General features: G+C 42.2%; 1 protein-coding gene across 3 annotated transcripts in view; it reads right to left on the bottom strand.

The window, feature by feature from the left end:
- Positions 1-26,301, bottom strand: part of SALL4 (spalt like transcription factor 4) — a 34,284-nt gene extending 7,983 nt beyond the window's left edge. Inside the window, exons 1-2 of one of the 3 annotated variants that reach the window (XM_034433020.3) lie at positions 25,679-26,301; positions 1,550-4,054 (exon numbers count right to left, since the gene is read on the bottom strand). In XM_034433020.3, the coding sequence (XP_034288911.2) occupies positions 1,550-4,054; positions 25,679-25,751 (2,578 nt within the window). In that variant the 5' untranslated portion in view covers positions 25,752-26,301. Of the gene's footprint in view, positions 1-1,549; positions 4,055-20,862; positions 20,996-22,990; positions 23,409-25,678 lie in introns of those variants that run through there. The other 2 variants (XM_034433022.3, XM_034433021.3) reach the window with 2 other exon arrangements.
- Positions 26,302-26,755: the final 454 nt, after the last annotated feature.

Below are 26,755 nucleotides of genomic sequence, written 5' to 3'. Positions count from 1 at the left end.
ACAAATCATTTCAGCTGTTCAAGAAAAGCTTGCGAAAGATTGGTGGGGGGGGGAGAGTGTGGCAGGAAAAAATAAACTGAGATAATAATTTGAAATGATGTGTCATTTTTAAATTAGTGGACTCTCTCTCACGAGAGAAACATCTCTTATGTTACTTGGAAGCACCTAATCGAATCTGACCATTTGATCTGAATCAGTGAACTTACTCAGAAAAATCAGTTCTAATGGAAATTCAAACTTTGAATCAAATCTTAACACAACTCTAGTTCACACATCCTGCTAAGTCATAGTTTGCTTGATTATAGTTAGTTGAACAGATACTTTTGACTGGATTCATTAACAATAAGTTATAAACCACATCTACCAATCCATAATCGTTAAGTTCGCACTTTGGTCTAAGCCAAAACCAAACAAACCTCATCATGGCTTAACATGCTATATGAACCCAGTCACTGTTTACACTGAAGAACATGTATTTTCCAGATATGTGTATTAGCTACCAAGCAAACTGTACAAGTTAGAGGAAAGAAGAATAGCTAGATATCCTATTTTACAGAGGACAATTTTCTGTTGGCAGGGCTGTTATTCTTTATGTCAAGGGCTGCCTGCCAGCTAAGTCTAGTTAAAGAGAGAACAGCAAGACTCTTAAAATTCACCATCAACATTTAGCAGCCAAATGCCAGATGCAACTGGTGAACAGATCAACATCTTCTTCAGCCTGGCGTGAAACATTAGAACATGGTGTATAAATTAGAGCCCATACAATTCTGCTTTTGTTCTTTTGGGGTAGGTGCATTTCCTTTTTTTGGTGACGCATAAAGAGCTCTCCTTCAGAAACAAGAGTCCTACTTTGATTTATAATTCTGTATCATTTAGTGTGAGAAGCCAGCCTTCAACAGGATGTTGTTTGGATAATGTGATCACAGCTCCCATCCCATCAAGAAAAATCGGAGTTAAATAATTCAAAACAGCGATATGATGCCATGTTGAGTTGCAGTACTTTCCCACTTGTTCCAAAGCCATGAGTTATATTTTAAGCTATTTTAAGTAATCAGATATAAAAGAAAACTAGAAATAAAGAGTTTTCTTGCCTAGGAAACAAATTCACATTTACCTGTCATTCATAAAGTGAATTCTGCATTATACTTTGTCTAGCTACGCTGACTTCAGATTTAATATTGCTGCTCCTGAAAATCATGGCAGAGAACACAAGGGAAGGAAGGGAACAATACAGTCATGCAAACAAGATAGGTACCGATTACAATCTCACCTCTTTGGTGAGAGCTATGGAGTTGTTCCTAGGCTTCAACTGATTTTGATCAGATAGGTAGGTGTCATTTTTCACAGTCAATATTCCTCAAAAATTAGGTACTAGAGAAAAATATGGCCGACGATGAATGGAACTCAGATTTATGAAGTAAAATTTTCTGATCTGGGAGATTGGCTGTCCTAGCATAGACTACAAACATTTAACTCCCTCCATGTATTAAAAAGAAAATCAATTTCACAGTAATTGCTAGGATTTTTGCTTCCTTTTAAAGTGACTCACCATATTCTCCATTTTGGAAGTATAACCCAGGTTCCTCTTTGATCACTTTTCGACTAATATTGCCATATGTTAGATCCAAAGCCCGTTCTCTTTCTGTAGGTGTGACTTCAGGGCCTTCAGCCTTACTTCCCACTATTCCGTCTTCTTGGATACTAAAACACGGTGACTTTGATCTGGTGCTCTCTGCTTGACTGTTGGTTGGAGACATGGCCAGGAAGGAAGTCGATTCAGAGGTGATGGGGCTACGGCTACCGTTTTGATAGTCCAGATCACCTGCCACCGAGGAAGAATCATTGGTCATGCCATCGCTCTCTGCAGATCCATTATCACTCGACTTCAAACTGCTCTGTCGCTGCAAAGTCAGAGCCGAATTCACCATCTTCATATGGTTTTCTAGCGCTGAAATACTGGCAGAAACAGATGTTGACGGATCAGCTTGAGTGTTGCAAGATTTAGAAGAGTGGTTTGGGCCGTGGGGTGATTCCAAATCTTCATCCATTTCCATGCTTTCGTTGATCTCTAAGCAACAGGGATCTCCGTTGTTCTCAGCTGAAGTAGCCTCCGTGTCGTTATTATCATGGGTGTTTTCTGCCACTGGGGTATTGGGAATCTGCCCTCCCATATGCATGCGAATGTGCTGCTGTAGCACCACTGCATTTGTAAATTTCTTTTGGCAGATGGGACAGGAGTGCTGCATCTTCAGGGGAGTATTTGCCCGGTGCACGCCGTAGTGTGTTTTGAGGTTGCCTTTGGTGGAAAAAGCACGGCCACAAATCTTGCACTTGAAGGGCCTCTCTCCCGTGTGAGTGCGGTAATGCATTTTGAGGGAGCTCTGGCAACTGAGCACTCTATGGCAGATCAGGCACTCATTGGGGTCAGTGGTGGCTTTGTCAATGTTCTCCACCAGCTGCTGGAGCTTTGTTGTTTCAGAGCCTTGCTCACCAATCCTGCATCCGTGGAAAGCGCTCCCACTGCAGCCAGCCTGCGGAGAGCTCTGGTTCTGCTCGGCTCCCGATTCATGACTGGCCGGACCTGATGAAGACTCTCCTTCACTTTCTGGAGAAGGCCTAGGCTGGGCATCGCTTAGAAGTGTATTGGTAAAAGGATCCTTGCTACTTGTGGGGTTGGAAGTGTTTGGTGGTGGCAAGGACGAGCTTACGGAGCCAGGCAGGGTGGTCAAAATAGGTTTGGAATCCACAATGAGATTAGATTCATCTAGTGGGACAGACATGCCATAAGGGATGCCGGTGCTGGTGGGCACATTATCTAGGTGTTCAGGCACAGGATAAGGATTCATTTTGATATGAGGGTATTTGTCTTTATGTCGCTGGAAATGCACTTTCAGATTGCCTTTGGTGGTGAAACGATTGCCACAAATGTTGCACTTGTAGGGCCTCTCCCCGGTGTGGGAACGGAGGTGGATCTGCAGAGCGCTGTCGTTGCCAAAGACTTTGCCGCAAAACTTGCACTTGTGTTTGAAGAAGGACTCCTCCTGGCTCGGTTTACTTTCAGGGACGCTCACATTTGCTACTTTCCCTTTCCCCTTCTTTGAGGGGTCGCTGGCTGGGGAGACAGTGGAAAGGGGGTTCTGGAAAATGGCTGAGCTGGAGGATTGAGGTAGCAAAGGGCTCAGGAAGCGAGACATGGAACTTGGCAAGCTTCGACCCACATCAGGCTTCAAGGAAAGGGCAGGAGCGAGCCCACCGGCCACCGAGACGGCTGTCGGAATAGCGATATTCGAATGAGGTAGTTTGCCTTGCTTCAAGGATTCGAGGGATAGGCTTGGATTCCCAGCTTTCTGTCCAATTAAAGCAACAGCAGCCGACAGCTGCTGGGACATATGAGCCCCCAAAGCTTTGAGGGGTTCTGCAGCAGAAGTGGAGGGATGTAGGACATGGGGGGCCATCATGGCAATTTGGATGCGGATCTGCTCCGTCAACTGGAGTTGTTGGAGTTGCTGCTGCTGTAGGCACATCAACTGCTCCAGGATCATCGGGATGGCACTGAGGCCAGCCACGGAGGGAGGGAGAGACTCTGAGGTACACTGGTTGACAGCTACTTTAGTGCCATGTATAGTTTGCAAAGTCACATTAGTGTTTGGTACTTTGGGTTTGGGGAGAAAGCTTAGCCCTTGAGTTGCGGAGGCAACAGAGGGCTCTGTTTTTAGATATGTCACTCCTGAAGGTTCAGATCCAGCTTTCTCTTCTCTCTTTTCTGCCGAAGCTGGGGAGCTCTTTATGTGACTCTCCTCAGCCAACCTACCATCCATTTGGCTGGTTGGAAAAGTCTCCACAGAGCTGTCAGGGAAGGCTTCTAAGGGCACTGCCCCTTCACTGTCATTCATGATGAGGACAGGTGGTGTTTTAGTGCAATTTTTCTTATGCTCGAGGAGTTCAGTGAGGTCAAAGAACTCAGCACAGCATTTCTCACAGACATGGGTTTCTTCGGTCCGACATCTTTTGGCATTCATTTCACCTCTGTCACCTGGGGTATCCTGTGAACTTCCTGGAAAGACATCAGAAAGAGAGAAAAGATCTTAGTGGAATGACACTACGGACCAGAAAAGCAAGGACAATGGGAGTCATGACTGGCTGAGGAATTCTGGGAGTTGAAATCCACAACTATTAAAGTTGCCACAGTTGGAGAACCCTGGCTTCCATGATTGAAATACACAGGAATATTCAAATCCAAATCTTTATTATCAGTGCTCAACATATGTACAATGAGATTGGTTGAGCTCCCTCAGTGCACCCCCACAACACAATACAACTCACAGTTGTACCAGTGTGAACATGTTACACATTGTGCCGGCCCTGCAGTCCATCATACTACGTAGTTATGATGAATAGGGACAGTCTTTGACCAGTTTCTATGCCTGCTATAGTTTAAAGCAATTTGTGAATTATCGTAGGACAGGAGTCTCCAAATTTGGCAATTTTTAAAACTTGTGGACTCTAACTCTTCATGGCTGGCTGAGGAATTCTGGGAGTTGAAGTCCACAAATCTTTGCCAAGTTTGGAGACCCCTGTCCTAGGGCAAAGACAAAGTTGGTGAATCAAAGATGGGTGACTTGCTTTCCAGGTCACCATTGGCTGCACACCATTTTGATTTCCCAGTGTTTGGATCTATAGGTGGTTCTTGACTTGCAACCATTTGTTCAGTGAAGTTACAAGAGCACTGAAAAAAGTGACTATAACCGGTTTTCACAAGTATGAGCATTGCTGCATCCTCATGGTCACATGATCAAAATTTGGATAATTTATAACAGTTGCCCTATCCCAGGGTCATGTGATCACCATTTGTAACCTTTTTGGTCAGTTTCTGACAAGCAATTAACGGGGGAAGCCACTCGCTTAACAACATGATTCACTTAACAACTGTAGTGATCTGCTTAACAACTGTAGCAAAAAGGTCATAAAATGAGGAGCAACTCACTTAACAACTGTCTCGCTTAGCAACAGAAATTTTAGGCTGAATTGTGGTTGCAAGCTGAGGACTAACTGTGGTACTACTTTTCAAGTAGCTACGTGCTCAGGAGAACTGCTATGATGGTGTTTACCAATTGGAACATTTCCAGATTTATTGGGATTGTAGAAATTCCCATTAGCCTGGATAGGCTCCTCCAGCTGGGAATTCTGAAGCTTGCCCTCCATTGCTTCTGTTAAGATCAGGTGGAGGAAGGGTGATTTTTGAGCAGCAGCAGCAACTGTTAAAATATTATTAGTTTTAGGAAACCTTGTGAGTCTGCATAAATAAATTGGAAAATCCTTGCAAATAGCCCTATAGATGTCATCACCATTTTCCAACCTTGAATGGGCTTAAATTCAGATGTTAAGTGGCAAAGATCCCAAATCACTCAAGCTTCCCCAAATTCTTTTGCTGATATCACTACCTGACCACTGAACCCCCAAGTCACTGCTTGGTCACGCTGTCCAACCAAGGTGCTGGCCGGTTGCTTGGTTACTTCACTCCTCCTCTGGCCAGGCACCTGTCAGAATGTCCTTGGTTCCCACAGGAAAACTTTTTTGCTTTGGCTACAAAACCCCATCTAGCTATTTCCCCCCCTCCCTGTCCCTTCTGCTTTGTGGCAACCCTGAAGCCTCAAAGATGGCCTCAGCCAGGTTCACTTCAAGGTTGGCACTATTATTTATTTCAATTATGTGGCATACAAATAAAACAATATTGTGGGAAGCGCTTCTACAGCTAGCGCTTCTAGCTGTAGTGTACTTTCTACTTCTGCAAAAAGAGAGGGACATGTCTCCAGTGGTTTAACAACTGGTTCGGTGATCGTGTGCTTTGCGCACGAATGCTTCGCAATTGAACGAAAAATCACCTTCCGTGTTAGTATTAGTGCTAGGGAATTAAAACAGCCGAGGCACGACAATCCACTCTGACGCACTAATCAGCTGTGAAGATATAGCAGGGGTGAAATCTACTTACCTTCCCTACCGGTTTGGAAGTGCACATGTGCGAGTGGACCCTCTGCATATGCGCAAACCGTTCTGCGCATGCGCAGAGGGTAAAAAACAGGTCACTTCCTGATTCAAACTAGGAAGTAACGATGACTGGGTGGGTGGGCAGAACCTCACACTGCCATCGCTACCGGTTCTCAGAACCACCCACCACCATTGCTACCGGTTTGGCTGAACCGGTCCAAACCAGTAGCATTTCACGCCAGGTAAGTAAAGTACTTATAGGTAAGAAAAGCGCAGGGGTGGGCGGGTCGGCCCAGCTGATCTTTGGAGCTCCTGGTTCGCCTGAACTAGTCCGAACCGGTAGAATCCCACCCCTGCATGTATCCACATCAGAAATCCTGGAAACCGTATTGCTTTGTCATATTATATGTGCTAAGAAACCCATAGTAAGACTCTGCAATAATGTCACTGAGCTAGTTTTTTCTTTGAAGGCTCCCCCGTGTGGCAAAATTAATATTTTCATTATCAGGGAAAGGCTGAAAAATCCGTTCTCAAACTGATAGAATGGTTACCACAGGGGGAAATGCTCATAAGAAAGGATGGCTGGGTGAAAGTGTAAATAGGCTGATATCTTGAGCTGGGTTGACATTGGAAGGGCTGAAAGAACACTATATACCTGTGTTTCCCCGAAAATAAGGCCCTGTCTTATATTTTTTTGAACCCCGAAATAAGCGCTTGGCCTTATTTTCAGGGAGGTCTTATTATTTTGGGGCACGTGGAGCAAGATGGGGCTCCTCTTGCCGTCTTACCTGATTTCCAGCTCTGCATTTAAATATTTTCGAGGAGGGCTTATTTTCCGGGGGAGGCTAATTTTAGCGCATGTGCTCAAAAGCCCGATTGGGCTTATTATCAGGGGATGTCTTATTTTTGGGGAAACAGGGTAGATGGTGCTCAACTTACAGCCATTTGTTTAGTGACTGTTCGAAGTTAAAACTGCACTAAAAAAACGTGATTTACAACCAGTCCTATCACTTACAACTGTTGCAGCCTCCCCCCAGTTATGTGCTCAGGGGCTTGTCAACCCGGCATGTATTTATTAGGGTTGCAGCATCCTGGAGTCACGTTGATCACCATTTGTGACCTCCCTAGCTGGCTTCTGACAAGCAAGGGGAATGTGGGAATCCGGATTTGCTTAATGGTTGAAGGAGTCTTTTAAATGCAGTGATTTGCTTAATGACCATGGCAAAAAAAAAAAAGCTCATAAAATTGGGTCCAACTCACTCAACAACTGCCTTGTTGGGCAATGGGAATTTTGGAAATTCCCAATGATCGTCCTAAGTTGAGGTTGTACAATGAAGATGTGTTGTTCTTAGCAGAAATGCTGCGGCAATAAAAATCTCTTCTTTACATTAAAATTCACAATCAATGAATTTGCAAGAAATGACTGGATAGGCATCTTTCCCTGTTTTGTAAGCTATTACAGGAAAAAAATACAGTATTTTTAGTGGGGGGGGGAACTCAGGGAGGGCACCTTAAGATGTGGGGAAGGCAAATGAAACAGAGTGTTTTGCACCTTAAATGCAACACTTTGTGCAGCAGTATTTTCTTTCTGATACCAGAACTGTAATGACTAGTAGTAGCAAACACATAATGCAAGACAATGAGCTACGCAATGCTAACCGCAGCAGACCCTCCCAAAGATAATTATACGTTTGTGTTTATTTGGGTCTTTCTCATCTTATCTAGATACAGGCTCCTTTCCTCATTCTCAGTTGTATTTTGGTTTGTTTGTTTGTGAGAAAGGTGAAACTGAGAAACCGAAGTAAGCTGGTTGAGATGTAGAGTGTGTGAATTCGTTCTTTAGTCTCATTTGGCTTGCAAAACACAGCACCATTATTTTGGCAACTGAGAGTGTTGCCTTCAGCCTTGGAAGAATTGCTTATCGTATTTTTCGGAGTATAAGATGCACCTTTTTCCCCCCAAAAAAGAGGGTGAAAATTTGGGTGCGTCTTATACTCCGAATGTAGCCCCGCCCAGCTTCTCAAACGGAGGTTTCAGAGGCTGAAAAAAGCATCAGAAATGAAGCTTCAGAAAAGAAGCCCCCAAACAGAGCTTCAGAGGCTTTTTTTTCTGAAGTTCTGTTTCGGAGGCTTTCAGAGGCAGGAAAAAAAGTTTTTTCTGAAACGGAGTTTCAGAAGTTTCAGAGGCAGAAAAAAAAAGCAAAAAAAAAAAAAAAAAAAAAAGCAAGGCACAGAGCTCACAACCAAGGAACCTATTGCTAAAATTCACCTCTGGGAACAGCTATTTGGGGGTATTCCGGAGGCCGATCCACCTGCCAATCAGCCTTTTTCTTATTTTCCTCCCAAAAACTAAGGTGCCTCTTATACTCCGGTGCGTCTTATACTCTGAAAAAAAAAGGTATATCAAAGAGGTCTTCAAACTTGGCAGCTTTAAGACTTGTGGACTTCCACTCCCAGAATTCTCCAGCCAGCATAGCCACAAGTCCACAAGTCTTAAAGCTGCCAAGTTTGAAGACCTCTGGCTGATATCCTTGCTTGTACTCCAGCAAATGGAGATTCCACTGTCTCCTATTCTACTAGCAGAAGTACTGACAACTCACAATTCACAAGTAGCTCCCTAGCTGCTATAAGAGTGTTTCTCAACCTTGGCAACTTGAAGATGTCAGGACTTCAACTCCCAGAATTCCTCGGCCAGTTATGCTGGGTGGGGAATTCTGGATGTTGAAGCACACACATTGCCAACATGCCACAGTTGAGAAACACTATGTCATAGCATGTATAACCCAGGGGTGGGTTCTACTTACCTTTATTACTGATTCACATCATGCCAGCACACACACGCTTGTTTCGCTCATGCGTGCGTGCGCAGGCTCTTCTGCGCATGTGCAGAAGCTTCTGCGCATGCGCAGATTACTTCTGATGACGTCCTGGTCAGTGGGCAGAGCCTCCCACCGGTTCTTGCAAACCGGTCCAAACCGGGGGCAACCCATCACTGATATAACCCCATAATGTCTGATTTACTTTTTTTTTTTACTTTTTTTTTGCATTCCTGATGGCAAAACAAGGGACAAAAAAGTATTTTAAAACAAGCAATTCCTTTTCAAAACGCCAATACTTCTACCTAAATGGATTGAAATTTTGATGTCACTACATTATAACTATGACTTGTGTAACCCTCAAAAAGAAAACATTTAAAACTCAGAATGTAGTCTGCCATTGAAAACTCAATCATCCAGGCCAAAAGTATCTTTAAAAAGGTTAAAGATCCGGTCCCCATGATTTTAACATTTTTTTAGATATCAGAATGCAGTCCTAACACTAAATGTTTGCTTGCTTCTGCAGGCAAATGATCACCAGGTTCTTATGCTTCTACCTATCTTTCCCTCTTTTTATTCTTTTTCGAATCATCAGTGTTCTTGCTTTTCTGCTTATAAGTTCCAGTAAAACACAAGTCACAACTGGTGGCAGCATCAAGCCACTATGGCTGATCTTGGAATAGCTGGACCCAATTAGTACTTGGAAAGGAGGCCACTGACAAATCCCAAAAAAAAGTAAACTAGACAGAGAAATCTTAAAAATGTTCCAGAAGGTGACAAATTCAAATCACCTCTGAAATGCTGTCAAGGAAACTAAACGGACACACCCAGTGGTGAAATCCTCCGTGGTTTGAATTTAGTTCGTTTTCAGATGAACTGGTAGCGTTTTTTTAGTACCAGTTCGCCCGAACTGGTAGCTTTTATTACTACTGGTTTGCCCAAACCGGTGGAAACCGGTAGCATTTCACCCCTGGACACACCCATGCAGTGATTGTGAACTAAATTCAATAAAAGGAGGCTTTATTTTTACCTTCATGCGGTGTGGCTCAAAGAATACCTTGTGGAAGTCCATCAGATGGTCTGACCTAGGCTCCTGATGTTACTGGGCCACAGCACTCAATCCCTGCTCCCCCACCCCGCCAAATGCCCTGACAGTCAGCTCAATCATGATAATGGAACACCGGATCACTGAAAACAGATTTGCCTTTAAGACCAATTTGCCTCTAAGTCTGCAATTATACAAGGGAGTTCTACTGGGGAAACTTCCTGACCAGCAGAGTTTGTGCAAAGACTCTTTGTTGTTATTTCACAGGGTGCATAAAATGATCCAAATGGTACGCAGGAGCATTCTTAATTTTGCAATGCATTTTGATTCATTGTTTAATTTTAAAAGCCAAATGACAAAGCTGGTGGGAAAGAAATACTTGAAAATAACCACAATCATTACCTTGTTCGCTAAAAAAAAAAAAGTGTGAACTCCTATGCTGTTAAAACAGAAGGAGTAAAGTGCTTAATCGGGTAATTCAGGTAAATTCGGGTAAATAGTTATTCAGAAAATAACTTATCCATGACTGCAGGAAATACTGCCTCAGCAAAACTTCAAAACGTGAACTAAGGAGCAGTCTTTGAAAAGCAGTATTTTGAGATATTTGTAGCTTGTAGTTAATCTACTAATTAAGCTTGCTTTGAAGATCACTCATCAGATTTTAAAACAAAAACTTTATAAAAGTAAATGGCAACTTTACAGAGAAAAGCAAGGCGGCCTATTTTTTTTTTTTTAATAATTCACTCATTATAAGAATAAACGTCAGCTTCACTGTTAACAATTACCAAAATGTTGTACAGGTAGCTACCATGTTCCTCCACCCACAACTGAGCAGACACACACTGAATCATTTATACCAATAAAAGTTTTATGGAAGATGTAGAAGAAACTGCCGAGTTCAGTCGGAGCAAGAGATTCATGTTCCCCCTACCCCAAAAAGAAAGCTGTTTGCATGTTTTAATGCCAAGACACACAAAAATGGCTTATCACACTCAGCAGTGGAAAAAGTGGTTTTGAAACATTTCTTTGAACTCACGCACCTAAAAACTCCACAGGAATATGACCCCAGGTCTTAGGGTGATTTGCAAACTCTCTTAAATTTCTTTCTTAACTAGAGTTCAAAATGAATGCTAAGATTCAAGTAGCAGATTGCTGCCCAAATAAGCCTTACAGTGTTCATTGCAGAGTCCATTTCTTGTGGGCCTAACTTCCAAGCCAACTCCCTCCTTCTCCTTGGACCCAGGGCTGACTGGAAATGCCAGTGGGGAGAGCAAAAGATGAGAAGGACAGGGTGGGGGAAAAAAGAAAGAAAGAAAGAAAAGTGCAAGTAGAGTCATCTTTAACCTAGCAAAGTTGAAGGTTTGTGCAACTCTAGGGAAGGGGAAGATCAGTGGCATGCAAAGCTTTGGGAGCCAATACTCATATATCAGTTTTTGAGATGCTCTTATCAAATAGCTACAGAGAACTTCTCTTCCAATAGTGTGGATGACAAAATGGACATAGCCAATGACAAACTATCTATTTCTTAGAAGGCCAAGTAATGAGATTTTTGTCTAGCTTTCTCCTGTAAATTTTAATTTTCAAAGTATGACTACAGCAGAGGTGTCAAACTTGCATCATCACATCGTTATGTGACATATCACAACTTTTTTCCCCTTTGCTAAACCGGGGGTGGGTAAGTTTGACACCCCTGGTCTACAGGATCTATTGGGCTCAGCTAAACGCTTGAGTGTAAGGTATGAGCCTGGTGGCTCAGCAGACTGATAGCATTGTGATTAACACCAGCTGTATGCAATTACTGTAAGTTCAAATCTCACCAGGCTCAAGGTTGACTCAGCCTTCCATCCTTTCTAAGATAGGTAAATAGAGGACCCAGTTTGTGGGGGCAATAAGCTGACTTTGTATAAATATTCAAAGTATGAAGGCTATTGCTTAACGCATTGTAAGCCACCCTGAGTCTCCGGAGAAGGGCGGCATATAAATAAAATTAAAAAAAAAAATGATGCCGGGCTTTTACAGTATACCAATGTCACTTTTATTTTACCGAGAAAAATCTTGAAATGACAGATGGGCCAAGAACTCATGGGTGTCAATAACCACAGCTGCAGGTACACCAATGCCAAACTGCCAACCACAGTGTCTGACCATCAATAGCTGGTTTTATATGCGAAGTTCGGACAGAAGAATCGTAATCAAAGGCCTCCTTTAAAACTCAGATAGAAGAAACATTTTGCCAACCTATTTCCACCCAGCTACTTGCAATGGGTGGACTAAGAAATGTCTTTGTCAAAGGAAGCAGAAAAACAAACACAAGTCCAATTGCCTTAGTCTTCCTTTATGCTAAACTATGAAGGCTTCTGGTCTTCCCGTATTGTATGAACTCTGTTCTGGGAGTACCTCCTATCTCCTGGAACAGTTCTAAGGAAGAAACTGAAGAAGAAACGATGAAAAAGTATTTCTCTTCATATCCATTAAAGATGAACAGCTCTACTAAATATAGGTAGTCCTCGACTTACGACCATAATTGAGCCCCAAATTTCTGTTGCTAAGTGAGAAATTTGTTAAGTGAGATTTTGCCCCATTTGTTGTTATACACAGTTGTTAAGTGAATCATTGCAGTTGTTAATGACCCAGTTGTTAAGCGAAACTGGCTTTCCCGTTGACTTTGCTTGTCAGAAGATCTCAAAAGGGGATCACATGACCCAGGGACAGTGCAACCGTCATAAATATGAACCAGTTGCTAAGCATTCAAATTTTAATCATGTGACCATTGGGATGCTGCAACGGTTGTAAGTGGGAAAAACAATCATAGATCCCCCTTTTCGTGCTGTTGTAACTTTGAACGGTCACTAAATGAGCTGTTGTAAGTCAAGGACTACCTATACCACATATTTCCAGTTCTCTTTCGACAGTCGTCTTTTTCAAAATTAAATCAAAACTGTCTAAACAGTTGTTAAATTATTGAATCCCACCACTGGGCACATGGCAACTGGCATGCATTTACAGCCATTTGCAAAGTCCTGTGGTCACAAGACCATGATTTCATTTTTTGGTTGAAATTTAGTATAGTGTTGCTAGCAAAAAATTGTCCCCTGGGAAACAATGGGTTCACTTAACAACTACACAGTTCGTTTAATGACCGTGGCATTTATTTAACAACTGCTCTGATAAAAAGTCATAAATTCAGTATACGACTGTCGTGACTTAATTATTGCCAGACTCAGTTATGATCGAAACTTGAAATTCAGTTAAGCACAAGATACAAGCTCTGCCATACTGACATATCTTTTAAGCTTGTGGATGTCTAGCAAAATTGATTACATTGCTTGGGCAAATGTTACAGATCTCAATATGGAAAGGTCAGTTATTTCTCCCTTATTTTAACTATGATTTGTTGAATATTCAATGGGCTGGGTTTAGAAATAAGTGGTCCGCCAGCAACCTGTGGAGCTAGCAGCAGAGTCGGACAATGAGGAGGCTGGGGAGGAACATGGGCCAGTCCTAGAGTCTGGGGAAGGCTCGGACGAGGGCTCTGCGTCAGAGGCAGAGATGAGGACAGGGCCATCTGGGAGTTATGTGCGGACTCTGGAGTCTCCAGAGGCGGACATCAGAGAGCCAGAGGAACAGGAGGAATATGTTCCTAGTGCGCGCATGCGCAGAGCTGCCAGAAGGCAAGAACAGTTAAAACAAAAGGGACGACTCAGGAGTAAGGCTTGGAGATGATTGGCCCCTCCCAAAAGACATAAAGGAAGAGCAAAGGCATGTGGGCATTTGCAGGAAGCAACGTTGTGTATGGTGTCGGTTTGTACTTTGAAGCTCCATTTCTGAATCTATGTTTCCATGTGGCTTTGCCAAGATAATTGCCAATTAGGTATTTGGCAGCATGTCAAAGAAAATAAAGGAAGCCTAGGTCAGAACAATAAGACTCAACCACAACCTACTCACAAATGCCAGCAGAGGTATTCATAGGAGTGTGCCAAAAAAGGCAATAGAGCAATCCCAAGCTATGCTTCCTATTTAACAGGTATTCCATTTGATTGTGCTGTCATGGCCACCAACCATGATCAGAAACTAGCAGCTAGAATGGATTCATCAGCAGCCTTCAGTGATGAAAGAAAGAAAATGCCGGCACGAGAGCTTTGCAACTAAACCGACAGCCAGGAATTAGCCATTTTCATTAAAAGCTTGAAAGAACTAACGTTCCCACCCACCCCCAATATGAATTCTAGCTCTGATATGAGAAGCATAGCTTATTCTCTCAGACTATCGGATAAGTAGATGCTGACAAAATTTAGAAATGCTGGTGAGATTAGCCCTCTTTGGTTGAAAGACACGAAAAGATACGGAGAATGGAGTTGCAACATAGCCCTCAGAGAGTCAAGCTCAGTGGGATGGGATGGCATAGGAATTAAATAAAATAAAAAATAAAAAATAAATAAATAAAGCCCTTCCCCCTCCATTTCACAACTTCCAACAATAAGTAGAGGTCTGAAAGGACCATCTTTTCATGTTGGTTTGAACACGCATGCAGTTCTCTCTACATGATCCAAAATCTTAAGCAGGCTTCCAAATCATGCAAACAGTTATTCTTGCATTCAAGCAAACATTTATACAGCATTCCTGTAGACATGCATGGTAATTACTTGGTAAACAGTGAAAGAAAGGAGTAGGGCATCTTGTCTGTCCCATTTTTGAACCTAGTTTGAGCTCTATGCATTCACTCAACACCTGCACAGAGTTAGCTGTGATGCTAAAGCTTGAAGACCAAACACGATGTATAATGTATTTGTGCGGGAGATGGATGGTTCAGAAATGTGAAAAAACTGAAATTAAATAATGCAGAAAGGTGATGGCATTGAGTTTTAGGTGCCGTGTAGAAGAATACTTTCAGTTTATATGAACTCCAGATGATTCATGCTGACGAAGGTCAAACTTAGTGAAAGAAATCAATTACCGATCCCCCAACTATGAAGAACCAAGATCTAGGAAAGCTTTAGGGAAGCAAGATGCTCAATGCTTTTTTTTAAACATAGGAGCAGTGACCTGTTATCTGCTCCATGCAAAGAATGATAAATCTAAGTTCCAAAGAAGCAATTGAGAAGCCTCCTAATACCAGGGCAGCAAAATATGAATTCTGAGCAAAGAGAATCGGCCAAGAAAAAGTCAGGCAGACTTTTACTCTGATTATCTGAGATAAGACTACGAGAAGAGATAAAGACCCAGCAGCTTTGAGAAAGAAACAAGAGGAATAGATCTTCAATTCTTCAACCACCATTTTATAATTTTTCATCCAGTATACCTAATATTAGATTATGTTGTTGATAGCAGCAAGGATCATATATGCTAAGTACTGGAAAAATGAGAACACCCCACCAGAGGAGGCTGTAATTTGGAAAATTTCAGACTGTGCCAAAATGGACAGACTAACTTTAAACATAAAAGATAAAGAAGACACAGAATATTATTTGATGTGGAATAAAGTTTATGAATGGATAGAAACAATAGGTAGAAATTAGAAAAAGTAAGACTGTGAATGTTTGTATTGAAAATAGAGATGTATATAACTATAATTATAATAATCAACACAAATGTAAATAAGCTAATGTAAGAAGAAACTTAGTTAAAACTATTTGGTTATATTATTATTATTGCTATTATATTATTACTGTTATTAGTTCGTCTGTTAATATTTACTATCACCTTTTCTTTGGTCTCTCTTATTTGTAAATGGTATACCCTGACAATGCAATGTATTGCAATGTATAAATAAAATTTATTTAAAAAAAAAAGATTATGTTATTGAGTAATGGCTATCTGCCAACCATGATTCAACTAGATAAGACTAAAATTCAGGCAATAAGGAAACAAATGAGCTAACAAAAGTAAAATTAGACCAGTGCAATAGTGACTCACCAAATTGTGTCACATTGTTCCTACACCCATTAACTTGCAGCCCTCCAGAAAAGATGAGGCATCTTCTGTTTTGCTGCAGGAGATGGGTATAGAGAAATAGTTCACAGGGAAGGCGGGGCTGAGCTTGATAAACCACAAATCACGCAGACCTGGTTTTAAATCTTAACAGTACAGGTAGTCTTCAACTCGAACAATTCATTTAGAGACAGTTCAAAGTTACAATGGCACTGAAAAATGTGAAAAACTTATTGTTGTGGCCCGTCAGCGGCCTGTGCAGATTGTAGCTGATTCTGACAATGAGGAGGCTGGTGTGGTGCTGCGCCAGCAGCCTTTGCAGCTGGCACTCGAGTCAGACAATGAGGAGGCTGAAGAAGATGTGGTGCCAGAGGCAGGGATTCAGCCAGGGCCTTCAGGACCTCCAGAAGCTCCTTTAAGTGAAGAGGATGAAGAGGAGGAGCCTCTTCTCGATAAATGGGCGCACAGAGCTGCCAAAAGGCAGGAGTGGCTCCTCAGGAGGAGGTCTCCTCAAGAGTAAGGCTTGGGGCTAATTGGCCACTCCCTTAGCCTATTTAAGGAGGACCGCTGACTGAAGCAATTTGCAGGGAACAACTTTAGTTCTCTCTCCTTCGTGTGTGGATTCTCTGCAAATTGCTTCTGGGCTTTCTGCCAACCATAGTAAGATTGTGATTACTTTATCTTTGGTTTCTTGTAGGCTGTTAAGAAAGTTTATTAACAGCATTTGTTTGAGAAAGACTGAGTTATTTTAGTAAATTAAGTTTTGTATAGACTTTGTGGGTGCTGTGTTCTTTGGAGTCCGTAGCTGGGGCAGAACACTTATGGCCGTTTTTCAAAGTTACAACATTTGCAGCATCTCTATATGATCATGTGATCAAAATTTGGATGCTTGGGAACTGGTTCATATTTATGACCATTGCTGTGTCCCAAGGTCATATGATCACCTTTTGTGATCTTCTCACAAGCAAAGTCAATGGGGAAGCCAGATTCACTTAACAACCAAGATTTAAGGTTCTGTTGTGACCCCGGTCCTGGAGGCTGATTTATCTTCGCATGCTGAGTCGGAGGATGATATGGAGGAGGAGGAAGTTGTCATGAGCTATGTGCCGGAGGGGCTTAACTGGTGAGTCAGCAAGAACTGACAGTTGATGACGTGCCTCTGGACCCCAGCCAAAGTGAGGAGGAAACAGAGGCTGGTAATGAGGAGGGGGAGCCCTTATTGGATGCAACAGAGACGTAGGAGACGTCGTAGAGAACAGGTATTGCCACGTCCCAAGAGGTGTGGTCAGATGTAGGGCCACACCCTACAAAGTATAAAAGGGGTGTGACTGGGCTGGAAAGGCATGGTGAACAATTTGTTGGCGTTTTGGATGTAGTGGATTTACAACTGTTAGTCTGGAGTTTTTTGACGAGAGTCTGCATTCCTGCAGTAGCCTGCTGGCTGTCTGCCAAGACCTTTGGAACATTGCCCGGTAACTATTGGACTGATAAACGCTTTGGAAGAGAACTATTTATTAAAGGGCCAGCTTCAGTCTATCTAGTCTGCGTTTGTTACTGCCGGGCTATTTGAGCTTCTGCAAGGCCACTCGTGGGAGTGGACAGAACAGGTTCCTAATTTATCAACTGCAATGATTCACTTAATAACCGGCAAGAAAGGTTGTAAAATAACACAAAACTCACTTAACAAATGTCTCACTTAACAACATAAATGTTAATTTATTTATAAGTCGAGAGCTACCTGTAGTTGTGAAGTAGACCGCTTCCTGCTAAGGAGAAAGCCTGTATGAAAAGAGATTGGATGGCAAAGTCTATTGAGTTTCTATGGAGATTCTCAGTCATCCACGTCTTGGTTACAGATTGCAGATTTGGAAGGGATCCTGTAGGTCAGAGGTCTTCAAACTTCGCCGCTTTAAGACTTGTGGAGTTCAACTCCCAAAATTCTCCAGCCAGCATAGCTCCAGGCATAGCTGGCTGGAGAATTCTGGGAGTTGAAGTCCACAAGTCTTAAAGTGGCCAAGTTTGAAGACCTCTGCTGTAGGTCATCTAGTCCAACCCCCCGCCCAAGCAGGAAACCTTACACCATTTTTGACAGATGGCAATCCAATCTCTTCTTGAAAGTCTCAAGTAATTAAGCTCCCATGACTTCCGAAGGCAACTTCTGTTCCATTGGTTGATTGTTCTGTCAGAAAATTTCTCCTTATTTCCCAAAGGTGAAATAAGCTGGTTGTCCCGAAGGTGTTTTTTTTCTCTGAAGAAGCTTCTTGGGTGAGAAGAGAACAACTTCAAAGAAAAACACAAGGTCCAGTTGCCTTTTGAAAAAGCACCTTTGGGATTGGACGGCCACATGCAACTCTTCTCAAATCCCCGTGATCCTAGTACCAATTCGGGCACATTTCACTACCAAGACTCAGGCCTGAATCTGAAGTAATCAAAACCACCCATGCATTCAGAGTGTCTTTCACAATGCAAAAAGAAACAAAACATTTGAATCACAACAAAAGCCTATTGAGCCAAACTAGTCATCATGACCAATAAACTACCATATGGTTAAAGGCATAGCATGATGTAATGCTAATTATGCTGGGGGGTTTTTTAGTCACTGAAGTGAATGTGAGCAGCCGTCACCATTAAAAAATGAAGTTTAATAGAATTTAGCGTACCTATTTTTACCTGTTCTTTTGCCCAAACTGTATCATCATTTTTATCTATTTTTTTATACCTTGCCTTATTTTTATAAACAACTTAAGGTGGCAAACATATCCAACACACCTTCCACTTCCTATTTTCCCCACAACAACCCTGTGAGGTGGGTGGGTGACTGAAAATGATTCAGCTGGCTCTGGGACTAGAACTTGTGAGCTCCACTAATGAACAAACAAACAAACAAATTAAATAAATAATACATACATACATAAATTAAATAAATAAATAAATAACCACTGCCTAGCCTTTTGAACAAATATAATCTAGTTCCCTTGCAGGTACAATGAATTTCAAATTCCATAATCCCATGTTTGTTGAGAATTTAAAAACTCGATGTCCAACGTACCTGAGGAACATTAAATTGAGAAAAGCTGTTTTATTATTTATCAGAATCTATGTATTACACTTAGATAAGAAACCAGAAAGAATAGCATATCCCATTCTCTTAAATGTGAGAAGACATTGTAGAATACAGGTCTAGGTATACGCTAAATTTCAAATTTAAACTGGGCATATTGTCTGGGGATGATGGGAGTTAGGATACCAATGCATGTAGAAAAATTAGATTGGGAAATATTTTAACCCCAGATCCAGTGTTCTGTATATCAGGTTCTGTACCTCTTCAAAAAATGCATAGGCATTTTATGTCTTAAAGATCTTGTAAACTTATTGAATAACTCAAATGCACCAAACTCCACTGAGAAATCTAGATTCACAACAAACAGGAAGCAGATCTTAAAGTGTAGATGAGATCATGCGATATTGGGCATCAGTATTTAACACAAGTCCGTGAAGTTTTCCCTGGTGCCCTTTCATAATCTGATTTAATTTACTCAAGTGCTTACAACTGCTGATAGGATCCAATTTGTTCCAAAAGAATTCTCATGCTTCAGAGAATTATTATATTCATCCCACTTCCATTATGAGGATTGGTTTTTAAAAATTTGTTTTCAAAAGTTGTCCACCAAAGCAGAGATTGTAATTCCCAAATAGAGCATAATTCAGTCAAGAGGAAGCACTTTGAGAACTCTCTCTCTCTCTCTTTGGCAGAATATGGATGGTTTTACTCCTATTAAAATTATAGCATTGTGAACATTACAAACAGATCATGTTACAAGTCAGAGTTTCTGTCTCACAAAACAAGCTTTTTACTTGTTCTGCAAAAGAGTTGCATTAACCACGGGGCCAATACCAAGAACAACTATTTCCAAATTGTTTCTTGGGTAGATATTTGGCCAAGAATTTTAGGCACATAGCAAGGCTTAGTATGGGGGTGGGAGAGTGTTGCTTTATTTGGTTAAACATTTCCAATATTCCAAGCATGAAGATAACACCATTAGATATCCTAAGAGTTAAATCAATACTAATTAGTTACACATGTGGGTCACCAAGAAGCTTGTGTGGGCCACTGTAACAAAAAAAATTTTTTTTTAAATGCATGAGGTTTTTGATTTTGCTTTCAGCCATTTAAGTTAAAACACATATCAAACTGTCACAGCTGTTTGTGAATATCACACCACATGTCAAGCAGATGATAAAACTCTCCTGGATTTAAAAGTCTTGCACCAAATTAGGAAAAATGCAAAACACCCAAACACATTTGTTAAGAGATTGGAGATAGCTAAATGTGTGTACTGTAGTTGCTAATAAGCCACACAGAAGTGAAAGGGAATTCACTCACTTGAAACAGACTTCAATATGCTGCCTTGGAACAGCACATAACATTAACCATTTGAAGGAATGTAATACCTTTTCTTTCCCACAAGTAACACATCTTTAAAAGAAAATTATGCTTTAGTGAAAAAGTCTACCAATTCTACTAAACATGATTTTAAAGACTTAGAGAGAGAAATGTTCAAATTCTCAAATTTGGATGGATCAAATTAAAGAATCCTGTGTTTATATCACAAGTAGCCTTCTAAGAAAGGCAAACAGGCAAATAGATACAGGAAACAAAAAGAGATTTAAAATAAAATTTTGACCTGGTGGCATTTTAGAAAAACAGGATCACAACTGATGAGTTATCTATGCACAAAAGAGTCATGACTTCATCCGTATTGGCTAATACTGCATTCCTGCCAGGAGCATTCGATAAGCATTAAAAAGCATTATGATAAACATATCAAAAAAAGCATTGATAAACATAACACTATCTATGTAAAATACTGCAAGATCCATAAAAGAATTCTTAGCTAGTGATCTGGACTGGGTTTGAATTCAAAGACTAGAGCTGGGGGAAATATAAACTTCAAACCAGACATTACCAGCCAGAAGCCCATGTATTTAAGTAATAATAGAGAGTACCTCATTCAATTTTGCACTGCATCACCCGGGAAGAGAAAGAGACAGACAGAAAGAAAGAGAAGAGGGTAACAAGTTGTTCTACCTTATCCAAGAATCATTTCTTCCTCTGCACCGACTAGTAAGCTATGGAAGCTTCAACGTACCACCAAGTCCCTCCAATTATAAACAAGGCAACTCCAGACCACACTTAACACTAGGGCAGTGTTTTAAGACCAACCAAAACAGCCCCAAATCCTGCTGCCAAGGTCAATTGCGGGAAAGTCCTAATTGTAAGCTTGACATCAACTTACCACCCACAGAAGGCAGGAGGAGGCAAAGGTTAGAGCAGCAGCTTGTCAAAAAAGCATCATAAGCTGCGTGAGGCTTCGGAGAAAAGGCCCAATCACTGCAGCCAATATGATGTTTCAGTTGAATTTTTTTTTTTAAAAAAAAGGTGGGGACAGAAAGAAAATCATCATGAAGGCACCTCCCCCCCCCTTACCTTCTCTTTCAAGCATAAAAGAAACTTTCTTGTCCTAAGGAAGGTTTGCACTGCTTAATCTTTTTTTTTTCCTTTCTGAAATAAAATGACCTGTGCGTGTTTCAGGTGAAATATTTGGAGATCTTTTCCACACCAGTTTATGTCAGAAAGTAATTGACGTAATCAGGAAGAGTATTCCTTAAGAGCTCTCCCGTGCTGTTTTATATTCGTTTTTATCTTTCAAATGTAATAGTTAAAAATACCTGAAGATCCTGCAGTTATTCATATGGAAGAATCTTATCAGATATACCTCACATATTAAGAAAAAAGAAGTTTGCCTCAAGGACAGTTAGCAGCTGCAAAGAGCAATTAAAACATTTGGACGGTGGGAAGTGCTAATTGTCAGTATGAAATGGTTGCTTTTAAGACAATCACCTGTTATTATTTTGACCCATCAAATTAATCATCCTTCCCACTCTGGCCCTCTCCATATCCACTTAAGTCTTTTTTGCAAATTTCTGTAGTATCTGGATTTCATTTCAAGGCAAAAGATAAAGAGCTTGATTTCATTATAAACCCCACCCAAAATGTGAGAAAATGTCTCCCAACAAATCTTTCAGAATTCTTAAATTAATTATTTTAAATTATTTTAATTATTTAATTAATAATTATTTTAATTATTATCATACCTTAAAGTGCCTCAGCTAGATATAGCTAAGTTGCTAGACTTCTTCCACGCACAAACTGTTAACAGTCAGATATCTTCTATGAGTTTCTCACCTTTAAAACGATTCTCCCTACCATTTAAATACATCCCCCAGTACAAAAATAGAGGGCAAGAGTTTGACAGTACAGTAATACAACACAATTTTCATTCTTTGGAAAGTATGTTAGATTTTTTTAATCCTGCATTTATTTTTGTTAACTCAAGGCAGCGTCCATACTTAGCAGTCCTCCCTCCTATTTTTCCTAGAACAACAACTCTGAGAGGTAGGATGGACTGAGAGAGAATGATGAGTCCAAAGTGACCCAGCTTGCTTTCATCCCTAAAGCAGGATTAGAACTCATAGTCTCTTGGTGTCTAGCCAGCACCTTAACCACTACACCAGACTGACTCTCTTATCCATCCCCTGAGGCTGATGTGAAACACCCAAGTTCAATTCCTTACAGTATTTGGCTACATCTACCTCTCAGGCTTATCCTGAGGTTACAAATGGAAGGAGAAGCAAAGGCTGCATTCATACAGCACACAGAACCCTCAACCATTTACTAGCCAGAATAGTGAGGAGGTTCAGTTTGCAAAGGTACATGCCAACTAACCACATTAAGGTTTAGCAGCATGTTGTGTGAATCCAGCTGAAGTGTTTTCTGATACTGTAACCCTGCCACCTTAACTGCTGCAATCTTTTAAATAAACAAGATGCTTGATTACCTATGTAGGAGTATTAGCTAATTTTTTTGCAGGAGGGTTTCCATAATCTTGGACTAGAGTGGTCATATTAGTTAAAGCTCATGTCCAAAATATCTGGGTTTTTTTTTCTTTTTGAGCACATTCCTTTCAGAATTGGAATGGACAGAGAACCACAGTGGGGTTCAGACAGTGTGTTAAACTTTAATTTGCTTATTTTCTTGAATAAATGAAGCCACACTAGCTGAGTTTACTGTATATAAAATGCGAGTAAAGCCTTTTTTGGCTTTGTTGCATGGAAATTCAGCAAGAGAGTTTAAAGAATCTTGGGAGATCAAATACCTTGCTCAGTGCAGTGATTTAATAAGCTGGATAGGCCGAACTCGATCTTCTGCAATTTTCTATTAACTGGGAATTGGCCCAATTTATTTGAAGGGCATCAAATGCAATTTTTTTTTTCCTTTTAATGTGACCACATCATCATTGGCTTACACCCTGTTCAGAAATTTCATTCAGTGAACCTTCAGCTACATTCTGTGAAGATAGGCGTCTGGGTGTCGCTGTCCATTTCATCCGATCCTTCAGACCCCTGAGCATTAAAAAAAAAAAACCCAAAGGCAGGGAAACCAAATCCACATTTTTAATCTGATGGGCCGTGCGACGCCGGCCGCATCCTCGAGGTGGCGCAGCAGAGCAATCGAAACATCCCGGATCCGCAACGATAAACAAACATTTCAGCGCGATTTAAAAAGCGCGGATGCTTTTTCCCAGATTGACAACATACTCAAAAGATTTATCAAGACGTCGCCTTTTCTCTCTCTTCTCCCTCCCTCCCCCAATCCCCATTTCTTCTGATGTTAAAGGGTTCCGCAACCCTAAAGCGACAACCCAACAACAGCTGAAACCTTGGCTGCAAATTAATTTGTGTGTTATGAGATAAAAATTGATTCAAGAAGTATTATTTGGAAGCTCGGGTGCCTTGCAGCGGGAGCACAAACACACTTTAAGCAGGAACATCTACCTAATCTTCCGATTGCCCTCGCTCTCTTCCCCCCTCCCCACCTCCATCACGCAACTCCAAAGAAGTTATTAACCCTTTTGTTTCAAGACAGTCTCCCGGGTGGGTTTCCAGCTGCCGGCAGCGAGATTTACATGTGGCAACATCACCTCCAACGTGCCCCCCTCCCGCGCCAGCTCCATCCTAACCAGATGCACAAAGGAAAAACAGTCATGCATTAAACATGGGATTTATAGCCTTCTGGGCTCGCTCGCTCGTTTTCTTAAATCACCATTAACCGGGCTCAACAATTGCACGTTTGGACTCAAAAGAAAAGAGGGAGGCTGAAGGGGAGGGGAGGGGGGGCAAAGAGACTCAAACCTCCTGCAGCTCTCACCCACCCTTTCCCAAAATATGCATTCCTATCAATTGGGATGGCGGATCTGGGCTTCAGGGAGATCTTCACCCTCTCCTCGCTTGCTTAAACATTAAAAGTAGACCTAAAGATTTCACCCAAAGTTTGCATTTATGCCTCTGGAGCCGGGGGAGAGAGATCCAAAGAGAGAGAGAGAGAGAGATTGGAGAGGTGTATCGATTAGGCATAGTTTCCAATATTTTAAAGTATCAGGTTCCCCCCCCCACCCCACGTCCGAAACTACAAAGCTCAGGGCTCTCTATATTAAACTGATTATTCCTAAAGTGTCTTCCCCTTCCTGGTGGGTCCATTAACTCCATTCATCTCCCATGCGCCTCCCCCGCCCCGGAAAAAAAAAAAGGATGGATCATAAGATTTGAAATCCAGTTTTCCAAAACCTTGGAGGAGATTTCAAAGTCCTCGTCTCTAATTCAGCGGACCATCCCGAAATGTACCCCCTTTCCCCCTTTCGTCCAGTTCTCCGCTTTTACCATCACCAAAGCGCTTCTTTTCCAGCGCCGGCTCCCCCTCCCCATTATCAAAATCAATTAAATCTGCCAAAAGATCAAGCCACGCTATCAATTATAGGAGATCCGCGTGAGTGAGTGAATGAGAAAGAGAGAGAGAGAGAGAGAGAGAGAAGGTGGAGGTTCCATGCAGCTACTTCGGGAAGATTTTTAAAAGCTCTCTGCCCTCCCTTCTCTCTCTCTCTCCCCCCCCCACCATATTAGCTCACGGGAGTTATTTTAGGAAGTCGGAAATCAAAGATGGCTGGAGGTCAGGCTACAAAAGGTCCCGAGCGATTGTAATCTCTCTCTCGGCGAGTTTTTAGTTACTAAATGGCAGAAGCAGCAGCAGTTCATCCAAATAAGAGGCACAAACGGGGAAGGAAGGAGGGGGGGGGGAGAGAGAGAGAGATATCACAAAAGGTATTTCGCAGCGTTCCTCTCGGCGCACCCCTCCCTTCCAGAAATATTTAGGGAGTTACCTTCTGTCCGCGGCTTTCGGCTACGATGGCTCCAAATCAATCCCGAGGATATTGGGGGGGGGGGGGCGGGAGAGATGCTAAAGACAACCTACACTGAGGAGGTAGAAAAACTTTTCCCAACCGGAGAAGGGGCTTTGGGGGGGGGCAGGGGGGGGGGAAAGAGAATCACCCACTACGAAAACCTGGATTTTTTTTTCTTCTTCTCCATAAATAAAAATAGTCTGAGTTCAGAGTTCAATTTCCCTCCCACCGATAAATTAAAACCTACATTCAAGCACCGATGGATGAAGGAAGAAGGAAAGACTATGGGGTGGAAGGGGGGGGGGGAGGCGCATATTAAGAAATAAAGATACACACTTTCCGATCTGCTCCCGCAGTCGTGGGAAATCGGGATGAAAGAGAAGTGGTCCAGATTTTCGAGAGTTTGGCTCAGGATCCCGGTCAAGAAACCCCGATGCGGCACGGGGTAGGTGGGAGAAGGAGCCACTCACACGCGCACAAAAGCATGCAAACCCCCCACCCCCAACCCGATCCCCCTGCTTGATTTCTTCCCCCCCCCATCAATTAAAGTTGGAAATTGACCGGCGCTCCCTCGATTGTTTTTTTTTTTTTTTCTTTTCCTCCCCTTACCATTTGCTACATCCGGGAACTGCCGCTCGTCCGAATGGATGTGCTGGGGCTTCGCTTGCTTGCGCCTCGACATGGTGCACAACACGCATCGGGAGCAAAATAGTAGCAATTATTTTCTTCTTCTTCACAACAAATTCCTGGAGTTGGGAAATTACTCCCAAAGAGCGGAATGCGCATGTCAGAGTAATTATGATTATCAATAATGCATTGCGATTTATCATGGGTCCCTGACAGCTGATTGGCCTGAGTCCAAGAGCTCACAGATTATTCAAATAAGGTCCATTGATCAGGGAGCAGAAGGGGACGCTGGGCACTGTAGTCTCTCCCTCGCCCCGCTCCTGTCCGCCCGGCTTCGTCCGGGTGGTTGAAGGGTGGATGCCGGACGCCGCCGCCGCCGCCGCGCAGGCGAGGGGTTTCGCGCAAGAGGCCCGCCGGCCCGATTGGGTGGTATTTCCCTGAAGGGAAGGAAGAGAGAGAGGGAAAAGAGGCGAGCAGCAGCTCTCGTGTCCATCTTTGAAAGTAAATAAACAGCCGGGGCAGAACTGGTTTTCTTAGGCAGGCTGGACAACCTCCCCCTGCCTCCCTTATCTTCCCCTCGCATTGTCTTCTGCCTCCATGGAGAACTTAGGGCTTGTCCGTGCGCGCGTGGAAAGGATCCTGAGAAGCATCTCCACCCGCCCCCCCCGTTACACTGAAGAAAACCACATTTTTTCTCCCCAGTCCTCCTCCGGAGGAAGCTTTCGTGCAAACTTTATCCTTTGCTTCTTTACTTTCCCCCACCCCCCTTTTTTTTGGGGGGGGGGTTTGGTAGGCTGGCTTCAAAGATTTACTTGACAATCAGAGCCGTCGAGTTCGAGAGAAAAAGAACGAAAAGAGGAAATGGTGAAAATCACTCCTGGCCATTTTTTAAAATTTTTATTTATTTTTATTTTATTTTGATTTATATGCCGCCCTTCTCTGGAGACTCAGGGCGGCTTACAATGCGTTAAGCAATACTTTTGTATATTTTATACAAAGTCAGCTTATTGCCCCCACAAACCGGGTCCTCATTTTACCTACCTTAGAAAGGATGGAAGG

Source organism: Pantherophis guttatus, chromosome 3, assembly GCF_059756535.1.
Source record: "Pantherophis guttatus breed Tessera chromosome 3, ASM5975653v1, whole genome shotgun sequence".
Classification (NCBI taxonomy): Eukaryota; Metazoa; Chordata; class Lepidosauria; order Squamata; family Colubridae; genus Pantherophis; species Pantherophis guttatus.
Note: the sequence above shows the minus strand (reverse complement) of the source record. Positions and strands in the feature narration are given on the sequence as shown.